Source organism: Labrus bergylta, chromosome 7 (assembly GCF_963930695.1).
Source record: "Labrus bergylta chromosome 7, fLabBer1.1, whole genome shotgun sequence".
In the NCBI taxonomy this organism is placed as follows: Eukaryota; Metazoa; Chordata; class Actinopteri; order Labriformes; family Labridae; genus Labrus; species Labrus bergylta.
The window spans coordinates 32,698,171-32,709,951 of record NC_089201.1 but is presented as its reverse complement, the minus strand read 5'-3'; the positions used below and the strand labels follow the sequence as shown (position 1 = coordinate 32,709,951).

The 11,781-nt window shown below is 38.4% G+C and overlaps 1 protein-coding gene across 1 annotated transcript in view; it reads left to right on the top strand.

Moving 5' to 3' along the window:
• Positions 1 to 11,781, top strand: part of LOC110003801 (inositol 1,4,5-trisphosphate receptor type 2) — a 32,332-nt gene that overhangs the window by 706 nt on the left and 19,845 nt on the right. The window contains exons 2-10 of the mRNA XM_020659363.3: positions 5,210 to 5,280; positions 5,541 to 5,659; positions 5,760 to 5,846; positions 7,184 to 7,342; positions 8,142 to 8,240; positions 9,025 to 9,108; positions 9,225 to 9,371; positions 10,968 to 11,063; positions 11,650 to 11,694. Of these exons, the coding sequence (XP_020515019.2) occupies positions 5,210 to 5,280; positions 5,541 to 5,659; positions 5,760 to 5,846; positions 7,184 to 7,342; positions 8,142 to 8,240; positions 9,025 to 9,108; positions 9,225 to 9,371; positions 10,968 to 11,063; positions 11,650 to 11,694 (907 nt within the window). The remainder of the gene's footprint in view (positions 1 to 5,209; positions 5,281 to 5,540; positions 5,660 to 5,759; positions 5,847 to 7,183; positions 7,343 to 8,141; positions 8,241 to 9,024; positions 9,109 to 9,224; positions 9,372 to 10,967; positions 11,064 to 11,649; positions 11,695 to 11,781) is intronic.

The following is an 11,781-nucleotide window of genomic DNA, read 5'->3' as shown; positions in this document are numbered from 1 at the left end:
CGTTCCAAAGCATAATAATCAGAATCAGAATCAGAATCAGAATCAGAATCAGAATCAGAATCAGAATCTGGGTTTATTGCCAAATACATTTACACATAAAGGAATCTGACTTGGTGTATTGGTGCTAAACAGTTAACAAGGAAATAAAACAGAACTAGCAACAACTTAAATAATACAGAATAAGAAGATATTACAATATATAAAATAGAATTTAAAAATGTCAAATATAAAAAACACAAAAGGTGTAATGTAGGAGCGATAAGAGAGGACAGTCCCTCTATTTGTCTTCATTTGAAGTTAGAATGAGAATGTCCAGATTTCACGTTGCAGTATTTTAAACTAACAAAAGTCCTCTTTATATTTATATTTAATAAATAACTGTGAGTGAGTTCACAGAATCTGCATTCTGTAAAAGCCTTTTAAGCAAATCATGTATAAATATTTGTTAGATTAAAGGGATAAAAGATCAACTTTATTGATCACCCATGGGGGAAACTTTTATTTATTTCTTTATTTATGTAGCAACATCCAAAGAGATGTGATCAACATTCTGATTTTGATGAGCATTATTGTGGAGTTGGCAGATTCAGTCCCAGGCTGTCGTTAAAGGCAGGGAACCCTCTGATCAATCTGATGGATCAGAAGAGAAGGAGGAAATAACAGCAGTATTCATTTTCACTTGACTTGTGAGGTACTTGGTTTACAATTTGAATAAATCAAGTCAGAGCGGGCCTCCATACATTTCAAGTGATCATTACTACACATTTGAACTACAGATACTTTTTAGATTTTCTAGTGTCAGTCTGACTTCTATTTAAGGCTGTGTGTTGGTGTGACTGAAACGTCATCACATTGTGTCATTCTGCACACTGAAGTGCAAATAAAAAGCCACGCACAGGTTGTTTAAAACTGAAAGCTTGAGTGTAAAGGTGAAACGCCTCGGTGGTTCCGGGTGCACTCTGACACTCTGAGCCTGCAGAACGTGGACAGAGGAATGAGACTGCCACACCCACCTCTCCCCTTTTCTTCACCCTTCAGATTCTCACTCACTTCCATTCTTTTTTTTCTTCTCCCTACCGCTCTTCCTTCAAATAGAAACCTCACAACAGCTCGAGCCTCTCTTTTTAATCCACAAAATAAAACATGCTCCTAACTTATTTTACACAAGTGTTGCATGCACTAATGTTCCCTGACCTCCCTTTCTGCTGGAGTGCACACAGCACATTCAAAGGTGCAGCACACACAGAAAGACTTTAAATGCAACTGTGCCCAGAAACTATCCTGTTGTTTTGAAGAAAAGCAGTGAAGCTCTTATCAGCCATCAGAGGTGTCAAAAGTATTGACATTCATTCCTCAGGTAGAAGTATAGATACTAGGGTTTAAAAAGACTTCTGTAGAAGTTGAAGTATCAACTCAAACTTTTTACTCAAAGTGTAAAAGTTCTGGTTTCAAAACTACTTCAAGTATAAAAGTTAAAGTAATGTGAGGGGACAAAAGCTTAGGCCGCACCACAGCGTGTAGGAATGGTATATGTTTATACTTCTCATCCAAACACAATCAAATTCACTCTCTCCGGATGGCGCGATTTATCTGGATAGGTTTTTTTTTGTGTGTTTTTTTTGAACGATGACAAGCCGGAGTGAAAACAAGCCGGAGTGAAAACAAGCCGGAGTGAAAACAAGCCGGAGTGAAAACAAGCCGGAGTGAAAACAGGAGTAACGAGACTATTTTAAAAATGTAAGGAGAAGAAGTAAAAAGTCTGCTGAAAAATAATTACTCCAGTAAAGTATAGATACCCAAAATGTCTACTTAAGTAGCAGCACTAAGTCATATCTGTGTTTGCTTTGGATAACATTAAATATACACCTGTGTGCACACCTTATATTGCAGTACATTAAAAAAAAAAAAAAAAAAAACCCATTAAGCCCAAAATCATTTGACTGATATAGGGCCACACATGGTTCATTTCAGACAGATTTAAAAAACATTATTTAAGATATTGAAATGATTATTCTCCAATCTAAGAAAACATTTAGAATATTAAAGAATGCCTTTTTGTTGTCATCATACAATTGGACTGAATTAGAAAATCTTCTCCTCAAAGTGTGCACACATACAAACAACAAACCACTTGCATTCAGTAAGATGTGCAATGTATGCTGTGTGTGCAATGTGAGAAAGTGTGTGACTGGATGACATTACTTTGCTACTTTTTCTAGCGGGTTCAGACATGCGATAACAGAACTTGGTTAAAAAACTCTTTCCTGCTTGTGCAATTTCCTCACAGATGAGTCATTTTGTGACTTTTTCTCATAAAGCACTTAACAGAGAAGACTACATCAAAACCTGTTCTTCTGCATTGTGTTGTGTTGTTCTGTGTTGTTGTTTTTTAATCCACTCAACACAAGCAAAAAGGGCTAAAATTAGCCGGCCCACATTTATCATGAGTTCATGTTTAACTCGGTAACGGCTGTGAGTGTTACAGCCTCTGTTTAAACTGCAGCCCGGCTCTCTGCAGACTTTAAAGTTACTTATTTATGAGCATATGTGAGACTCTTCTAGACTCTTCCTGTTTAACCATTAAGCACTAGATTCTACTTCCTGTTGGCTTCCTATTGGTTCTCATTTAGATGTAATCCTGATACACAGTTGGAGAGATAAACACACATTGCAGTGGATCGACAGTGATCAGCCGCTGAGGCTTTAATAGGAAACGGCTGAGTCTCACTCCAGCTGCCAGGGTTCTATGAATTGGAGGAATTGTGCTGTGCATTATGTTTCTCCTCAGTGGACGGGATGAATGGATGTGCTTGTCCAACTGGCCTTTTTGGTACAAACGGGATGGAGGGATGAAATGGAGACTTGCATGCGATCTTTCACAGCTGGTGTAGAATTATTTCTGCAGGTTACAGTCTTAGATTTTCTCCCGGCATGAATCCAAATCTGAATGTTAAACTGCATAAACACTACAAAACACCTGAAACATTGGGACCACTGTGACCTTTGCCCTCTGCAAACTGGTTTTACCGGCATGAATGAAAACCTGCTTCCTGCCTTCAGTGTCCTCTTACATCGGATTATCCCACCTCTCTCAGATGTGGTGCATTAAGCTTAAACCTCGTCTTGACTTAACTAAACCGACTTCCTGAAGGAGGATTACAAAATAAATTAAATTAAATTTATTACCAAAGAAAGTCTTACATTAAAGCTTTGGGCCAGGTGTCATTTCAGATTAATGGATTATTTGGCATGTTTAAAACGACACCAACCAGATGAACACAGAATTGATTCACTTATACCTTTATATAATTATATATTGACTTATTTATTACAGACAGTTTGTCTCGTTGCTGTAGCCCAGAGTCACAAACAATTCAAAGTTGTAGGTGTTCTGCACATGTGCCCGCTCTTACTTCTGTGATTACCCTAAATAAAACTCTCTGTCATTCAATCGCCATCCATCTTCCTATTGTTGACCGCTAGCAAGGGTGGCGGAAATAAATCTTGTTTAACATGTTTTTTCAGAGAGTCTAGGAACAGACCACTTCCTGGTTTAAGTAACGTCAATGAAAACCGCCCAATAACAAGACCAACTTCATGCAATAAGATAAAAGTCACTAAGATCTCTGATGGGATGAGTGAATACCACTTCACACTGTGTTGACTTCCATGTGAAGCTCTTTCACAACATGAATTACAACATGAATGCAGGCCTGTCCACTCTGGTGAACAGCAGCTTTTACTGAAGAATGATCGGTCATGATGAGCTCCTTAAAACCATCAAATGTTAGTAACATGTGGGTTTTTTCAGCTCTGGAAAAATAGGCAGAAAACTAGCTAATAAACAGTCTTCGGGTGTGAAACGAGACAGTTATTCAGGAGATGACACCATTTGAATGCCCTCTAATCAACTGTGCACAGAAACCACATGTTTCCTCTGGCAGCAGCAGCCTGTGTGTGCTCGAGGAACTCTACATAAGACTTTATGACCAAATGAAGCACGACCCCTAAAAGCTTCATCCTACATTTGAACTAACCTGTTGTCTATTTCTTTTTAAAGGGTGATTTAAAATTGGAATCTAACAGATTTAGAGTTTTTGAGAATGACAGTGGTACAAACATAGTGGTGGAAAAAAATAAATAAATAAATAAAAGAATTAAAAAAAAAAAATAACTCAAAAACTGTAACCTCCACCATAACTCATTATTTATTAAAACTGCAATATAATAATAATGAATAATATGTCCATGATAACAAAGTGAAATATTGAAACAAACAGTGCAATAATCTTGAATATGTGTGTATATATTCCATCTGACTCTTATTCATGTAAATATTTCTTGTACCTATTATTGATATCTTACTTACATTCCTATTCTATTTGATTAATATTTGTATTACTATATTTCTCCTGCTATATTTTATATTTAGGAGCAGCTGTAACGACCGAATTTCCCTCTGGGATTATTAAAGTATTTCTGATTCTGATTCTGAAAACCTCACTTTTTGTTCCACGAGCTCTGGATTTGAGTTTGAATGAAAATATTTATTCCCTCTAAAAAGTTTGCTCTGATTTAAATGTATAAAAGTACTCTTAAGGTTGATTCTTTTTTTTTTTTAAATTAAAGAACATTATGATAATATGAAACCGTCTGCTCTGCTGGGATGTTTTGCTACATGTGCTGCAGAGTGTTGTTATCTTCTCTGTGGAGTCAGAGTGTCTCTACTGCACAATGTTTACGATGACACTACTTCTAAATAAGCCCATGATGCATATATGTATCATGATAAATACAAAAACGGCCATGGCTGATAGACCAAGACTGTCCCTGATATATAAAGAACGTGTTTTTATTGATCCATTATCATTCTGCATCATGTAAAAGCCTCTGATATGTGGAATCAGCGTTAAATTGGATTAGCTCTATCCAGCTCTATGTTGCCAGCTCATCTTTGAAGCCACAGATTGATCAACAGGGGAAGCAGGCACTGTTTTGAACTGTGTATTTAAATGACACATTTTACTATGTGACACTGCATTGTTTATTTGCATTTGAGAACAATACCACAGCTACACCACACAAACAGTTGTGCCATGCAAATGCTTGTTTTTTAGGGTGAGTGATTTAGCTCACCAAGAAAACCACTGAAGGTGAAGTGAGCCACAAAGTGCTCTGTTCATGATGTGAATCTCTCTCTTCTCTGCAGGCTCGTGGATGACCGGTGTGTGGTCCAGCCCGATGCAGGAGACCTGGCAAACCCTCCTAAAAAGTTCAGAGGTGTGTAGAAATATGCTAGTCACATTCAGTTCAAGGTAAAACACACACAGAAAAAAACAGAGAAAACACAAACATGTTTCACTGTGAAGGCTGACCACATCATTTGCGCTGAATGTTTTGTAACACAACATTGAGGTTGTTAAGTGGCTCCAAAGGCCTCTTGTGGAAATAACCATTAGTTTCACCACATTAAGAACCCTCAAGTGGCTCTTAACCTGCCGCACAAAGAGTGACTCCTGAATGCCTCTTCTCCTCTCCAGACTGCCTCTTCAAGGTGTGTCCCATGAACAGATACTCGGCCCAGAAACAGTTCTGGAAGGCAAAACAAGGAAAACAGGGAAATAACAACACGCAGGGAGACCTGTTTAAAAAGTTACAGGTAGGCCTCTTTTTTTTGTTGTTGTTGCATTTACTTGTTTTTATTTTTTTATTTGCATATCATAGTTTTAATAAGTCTATTGTTTTTTTTTATTACCCAGCATGCAGCAGAACTGGAGCAGAAGCAGAACGAGTCGGAGAACAAGAAGCTCCTTGGAGAAGTTGTCAAATACAGTAATGTCATCCAGGTACAGCCCGTCTCCTCAGCCAACAGCTGCAGCGCCAGATTGTCTCCGGTCCTGAGACTTTGTTTTTATTATCTTGTTGACAAAGCTTGTTGTTGTTACTGTCATCCAATCCCTGACGCCTAAAGCCAATCTTGAAAGAAGTGCACAATGGAAATACTACGTTTCACTCATTGGGTCTTGATTTAGACATTGGATTGAAAAAAGCCGCAAGAAAGCAACCAAAGAACACCCCCCTCTGGGTAAAAGTTATTAGAACTTACAGATTCTTTTGACAAACCTAACCAATGAACTGATCCCCTGGGATTTTTATTTTTTTTATTCATTTTTTCATAAACAGCAGTACATTATGAAAAATATTTCATTTTTTTGTTTCTTTTTCCAGTTGTATAGTTACATATATTATATGAGACAGATATTAAGCCAGCAGAAATAGATCACAAAAGTAAGAAAAACAAACCAGAATGTCCACTCCAAAGAATATACATATACACAATAATACACATGAACAAACACGTACATAAATAAATGTTCATAAAAGTAGAGAAATGAAAATCATTAATAAAAGTTGTAATCATAAAGAAATAAATTCCAATACACTCAAAGATATCATGTGTCAAAGTACAGGTGTGAAGTCAACCCCAGGGAGAAATGGTGCATGATCTTGGTGGGAATTATTTCTGTTAATTAATCCATGATGAAATCAATCATTTGTGGAAGTCCTTTATAAAATAAGCTCCGCCTCAAACTACTAAAATTGTAAAACAGTTTTTTTGAAGCATTCATAATGATTTTTTTATTATTATTTTTTAACCTTTATTTAACCAGGTTGGTCCCATTGAGATTAAAAACCTCTTTTTCAAGGGAGACCTGGTCGAGACAGGCAGCAGCAAAAACACAAAGTTACAGACGGAAACACAAAGAGAGACAAAGTACAATTTACAAAACACAACATTTAGATTAAAATAGAACCATCTATGAGTCTTATCTGAGAATCAGTTGTTCAAACAGCCGAGCTGAAACATCCACATCCTATAGAATCTGCTTCCATGTCTTTCATTTTAGATTTAAAAACATTTAAGGACACCAGCTCCTTGAGCTGTGCAACAGATTCCAGGCTGAGGGTGCAGAGTACCCAAAATTATAATTTAACATATAATAGAATTCAGTAACAGTCACACAAGGGCCATGTCCCTGTTTTGACTATTTTACAGAAACACTTGATATACAGCGACATTTTATTTTTGAAACATGTAAAGGTCTGAGAAGTTTCACGTATGTATCTGAACACTTCCACCCTGCAGCTCTAAAACACATTGCCCTGCATTGTTTTGTTGCAGCTCCTGCACATAAAGAGTAATAAATATCTGACGGTCAACAAGCGTCTCCCTGCTCTGCTGGAGAAGAACGCCATGCGGGTTTCCTTGGACCCGGCCGGGAACGAGGGGTCCTGGTTCTACATCCAGCCCTTCTGGAAGCTCCGCAGCGAAGGAGATAATGTGGGTTTCCTTTGAATTTAACAAACACACATTTCACCAGACTGTACAACAGCTTCATTTTTTCTTCTCTGTTAAAACTCCAGCAGATGTCATTTGGCGTGCGAGCTGACTTTTTTCATCCTGTCAGTTCACTGTTTGTCCTGTTCCAGTAACATTTCTGATTTTGTCCTCCCCCCTTTTTGGCTTTAGCATCCTATGGTTAAAGGTATTGCTCTTGATTGTGCATGGTGTTTGTGCTGTATTAGTCAGAACCTGAGTAGTGTTTTAAGAGCATGGGTGCATCGGCCTTTCACTGCATGTAGGTTTACAGGCTGAACTCTAAAAGCATCAGTCTGTCGGTTGTTACGTCGCATCTCTGCTGCTTGAAATGTCTGAAAATATTCCAAACTTGCATTGGAATAAATGTTTTGAGGCATCAATATCTGAAGCCATAGTGTGCTTGTGTTTGATTTACAAACTTGTTAAGAGTCTGCTGTGTCTGAGGATAGGTTAGAAAGCATGCAAAGTATCAAAAACAGGTAGTGTATGTACCATTCACATCTCTGAATGTTGCATTCAATGCACAAACACCACGGTCTGAACGAACCTGTTTTTCATGAACGACCCATCTCTTATCTAAATCTCAGCCTGTTGCTGTTGCACATGGCACCCTTTTTTTTTTTTTTGTAAACGAGGAGATGTCAGACCCCCCTTTGCATGGTCACACTGCTCCTTCCTGTTTGATCTAGTTAAATGCTGCTGAAAGTCTATCAGTCCCGTGTGTCCTTCTGGGATTTGACTGTCTCTTACTGGGTTCAAGGTGGTGGTCGGAGACAAGGTGGTGCTGATGCCAGTGAACGCGGGGCAGCCTCTTCATGCCAGTAACATCGAGCTGCTGGACAACCTCGGCTGCAAAGAGGTGGGGACATCTCATATGTTTATTTTATAATAAGATAGATAGATAGATAGATAGATAGTTTATTGATGCAGAGGGAAATTCAAAGCATCCAGTAGCAGGTTACAAAGACGTACATGACATGAAACATTTGTTTCATGCAAACATTAAAGGTGCGATTTAAATAATTGTGAGGTTAGCATTAAAGTTTCCAACTAGAGGCTGACTCAGAATCAGAAATACTTTATTAATCTCAGGGGGAAACCTGTTTGCTACAGTTGCTCCTAACACCAAAACTCAGTAGAAAGTACAGATAATTTCACAATATAAAAATAGTATAACAATATAATAAGCATAAGTACCAAGTGAAAGCAATAATAAAGTAGTATAAGTAATAAGCTATGTTCAAGCGCAGGTAATTACAAATATAAACAATATTTACAAATATGAATACACACTGATGGATTAACAGCGTAGATATTGCACAGTTCATGTATAGATTGCACTTTTGATGTATAAATATTGTCCAGTTTTCAACAGATTGCACAGTTTTAGTAGAGAAATAGTCTTGGTACAGCTGTGCAGATGGGAAATGGAAAAAAGGAAGATTAAGTCCAAGAGTCACTGTGTGCTAAATAAGTCGATTGCTCTTCTTCTGGTTGTATTTATCAAAAAGATTTTTGCTTTAATAGACCTCAAATTTAACAGAACAAAATGTTAATCCTTAAAACTGTGTTAGGAATGTAAACAACCCTAAAAAGGTCGTTTTACATGTGATCTGTGTGTTTTTGCCCCTTCATCTCTGCAGGTTAATGCCGTTAACTGTAACACCAGCTGGAAGGTCGCCTTGTTCATGAAGTTTAGCGACTACAGGGAGGATGTACTAAAGGGGGTATGATGACCATAGAGATATTTCTTTGTCCTTTTTGACGCTCGCCCCTCCTCGGAGCAGACGGCGTGCAGTTGTCACACAGCGGTCTCATGTTGTGTTCTCGACCTCTCTGTCAGGGAGACGTGGTGAGGCTGTTTCACGCCGAGCAGGAGAAGTTTCTGACTGGTGACGAGTACAAGAAGCAGCAGCACGTCTTCCTCAGGACCACGCTGCGGCAGTCTGCCACCTCCGCCACCAGCTCCAAGGCCCTCTGGGAGATCGAGGTGAAGCACAAAAAGCAAAGAAGGTTTATTTCTCTATAGTAGCTGCAGAACATTAGATTTTGGATTACATGTTGTGTTTGATTTTGGCTGCGCTAAAGTGACGCAGAAACCTGTGGATTTAATCACCGCTCATTAGAAACCATCATGAATGTTGAGTAATGGAATTTAAATAGTATAAATGTCATTGATGCTTCTTTATACACAGTAAGTCAGCTTGTTGTTTTTTAGGTAACACTTTAAGTTAAGGGCACAATATTCACCATTAAAGGCTTTATGTGATGTTTTGATCCAGCAGATGTCGCCCTTGAGCACCAGCATGAAACCAAAACAACTGGCGCTGCATTGTTGTGTTAGCATGCTAATGCTAGCGATCTTTATTATGCTGGTATCTTCACACTGCATGTAAATTTACCTGAAATGAGCGTGATCTAGAAACACAGTTAAGCAGTGAGTACAGTATGTTATTCTTCTTTTCTCTAGTCCCTCAATTAAACAACTTTTATACACGAGGGGAGGAGTCAGCCGGCCGTCCGGGCGATGTAAACAAAGTGAAGATAGGACTCTGAAAACTCTGAAAACATCACAGACAGTGGGACTCGGGTGTTACACCCATTGTAGACAGTCATGACTCACAGAGTTATTTTCAGAGGAGATACTTGATTTATATTTAAGTGTGAAAAATCACATAGAAAGACTTTAATGGTGAATATCGTGACCTTAATTTAGAGTGTATACTAACTAGTTGACTGAATGTCATTTATAGATGAAGTGCAATTAAAATATATTGAATCTTTAGTGACAACCATGCAATGCATTCAGAACAAAACCGACCCCATATGGACAGTTAAATAATAAACTTTAAAAAATATAGTTGTAATACAATGATGCTGTACATGTAAGATCGTCCATCTAAAAAAAGAAAAGGTGCCCTCCAATAAGGCCAATATTTCACCTTGGATCATAGCAGCTGTGTCATATCTGCCTCTCTAACCTTTCAGTTCTTTGTCTATTGTACTGAATGTTCCTCTTATCAGCGAGCACCAAATTAAGGTTCCTGTTTTCCCTCGGCTGTTTTTGCCAAAATTCACAAGTGTTGCCCTATCAGTTGTTGACATGTTGTTAGACTTGTGTGAAAAAGAAAAAACGTCCTGTTGTACTTGGCACATTAGATCCCTCTTATTCTGACTCATGTAGGCAGAGCAGTGATAGACTACATGGATGTTAATTAATATGAAGCCAAGCATCACAGTGTCATTTAGTAATGAAGTCATGTTACTTTAACTTACTGCTGTTGAGCCTGAGCCGTTCGGTCTTCTTAATAAAACCAGAAGCTACATTTAAAAGCGTTCTAATACAGATAAAGACTTGAAGTGGACTCTGTAAATTATATCCTTAATTACCTCTTTCACAATATCACACCAGCTTGACTCAAGCAAAGACTGACTACATACTCACAGGGGCAAATCATATAATATAATAATAATAAAAAAAGCTTCTAGCTGTAAAATACTTAATAATTCTTTGTGTGTGTGTGTGTGTGTGTGTGTGTGTGTGTGTGTGTGTGTGTGTGTGTGTGTGTGTGTGTGTCCATGTCAGGTTGTGCACTATGACCCCTGTAGAAGCGGAGCCGGCCAGTGGAACAGCCTTTTCCGCTTCAAACACCTGGCAACAGGAAATTACCTCGCAGCTGAGGTATCTCTTCACTCTTTCACCTTTCTTACACCTACAATTCACTTAGCAGACTCTTTTCTCCAAAGCGACGTACATCAGAGAGTAAGAACAACACAAGCAAGGATCTAGAAAAAAGGGAACAATGTGAGTAAGAGCAAACGATCAGCTTTGAGTCTGATTGGACACACAGGTGCTGACAGGAAGTGACCAGAGGCAAAGCACAACATTGAGGGCAGTTCTTGAGAGCTCTAATCAGTATAGAAACCATCTTATAAGTCGTCGTTATCAAACAAAAACCATCGTCATTACCATCATCATCATCAATAATATGGAGACCTTCTTTTAACATCACATTTCCAGTCCTACAATATTTTACAGAGGACCCCTTCTCTCACTTTTTGTTTGACTTTTCAGTGTGATAATAGTTGAGGAGACTTTGAGGTGGCGTGCTGTAGGTGGCAGTGTTCCCACTGATATGGACTCTTATCACACACATCTTTTTGCTGATGAATAGTTTGAATTTGGGTGATAATGGGGATGATAATGATGTGATAATCATCAGAGCTGTCTTGATTTGAGTTCACTCATCGCTCTGTGTTCTCTGCAGGTGAACCCTGAATTCAAAGACAACCATGTGGAGCCCAAAGGAGAGGTGAGTCAGGCTAGCAAACACATTTGATCCACACACCCTCAGACTGCCTATAACCTACAGGTATTTCCTTTTTTGGACATGCTGAGA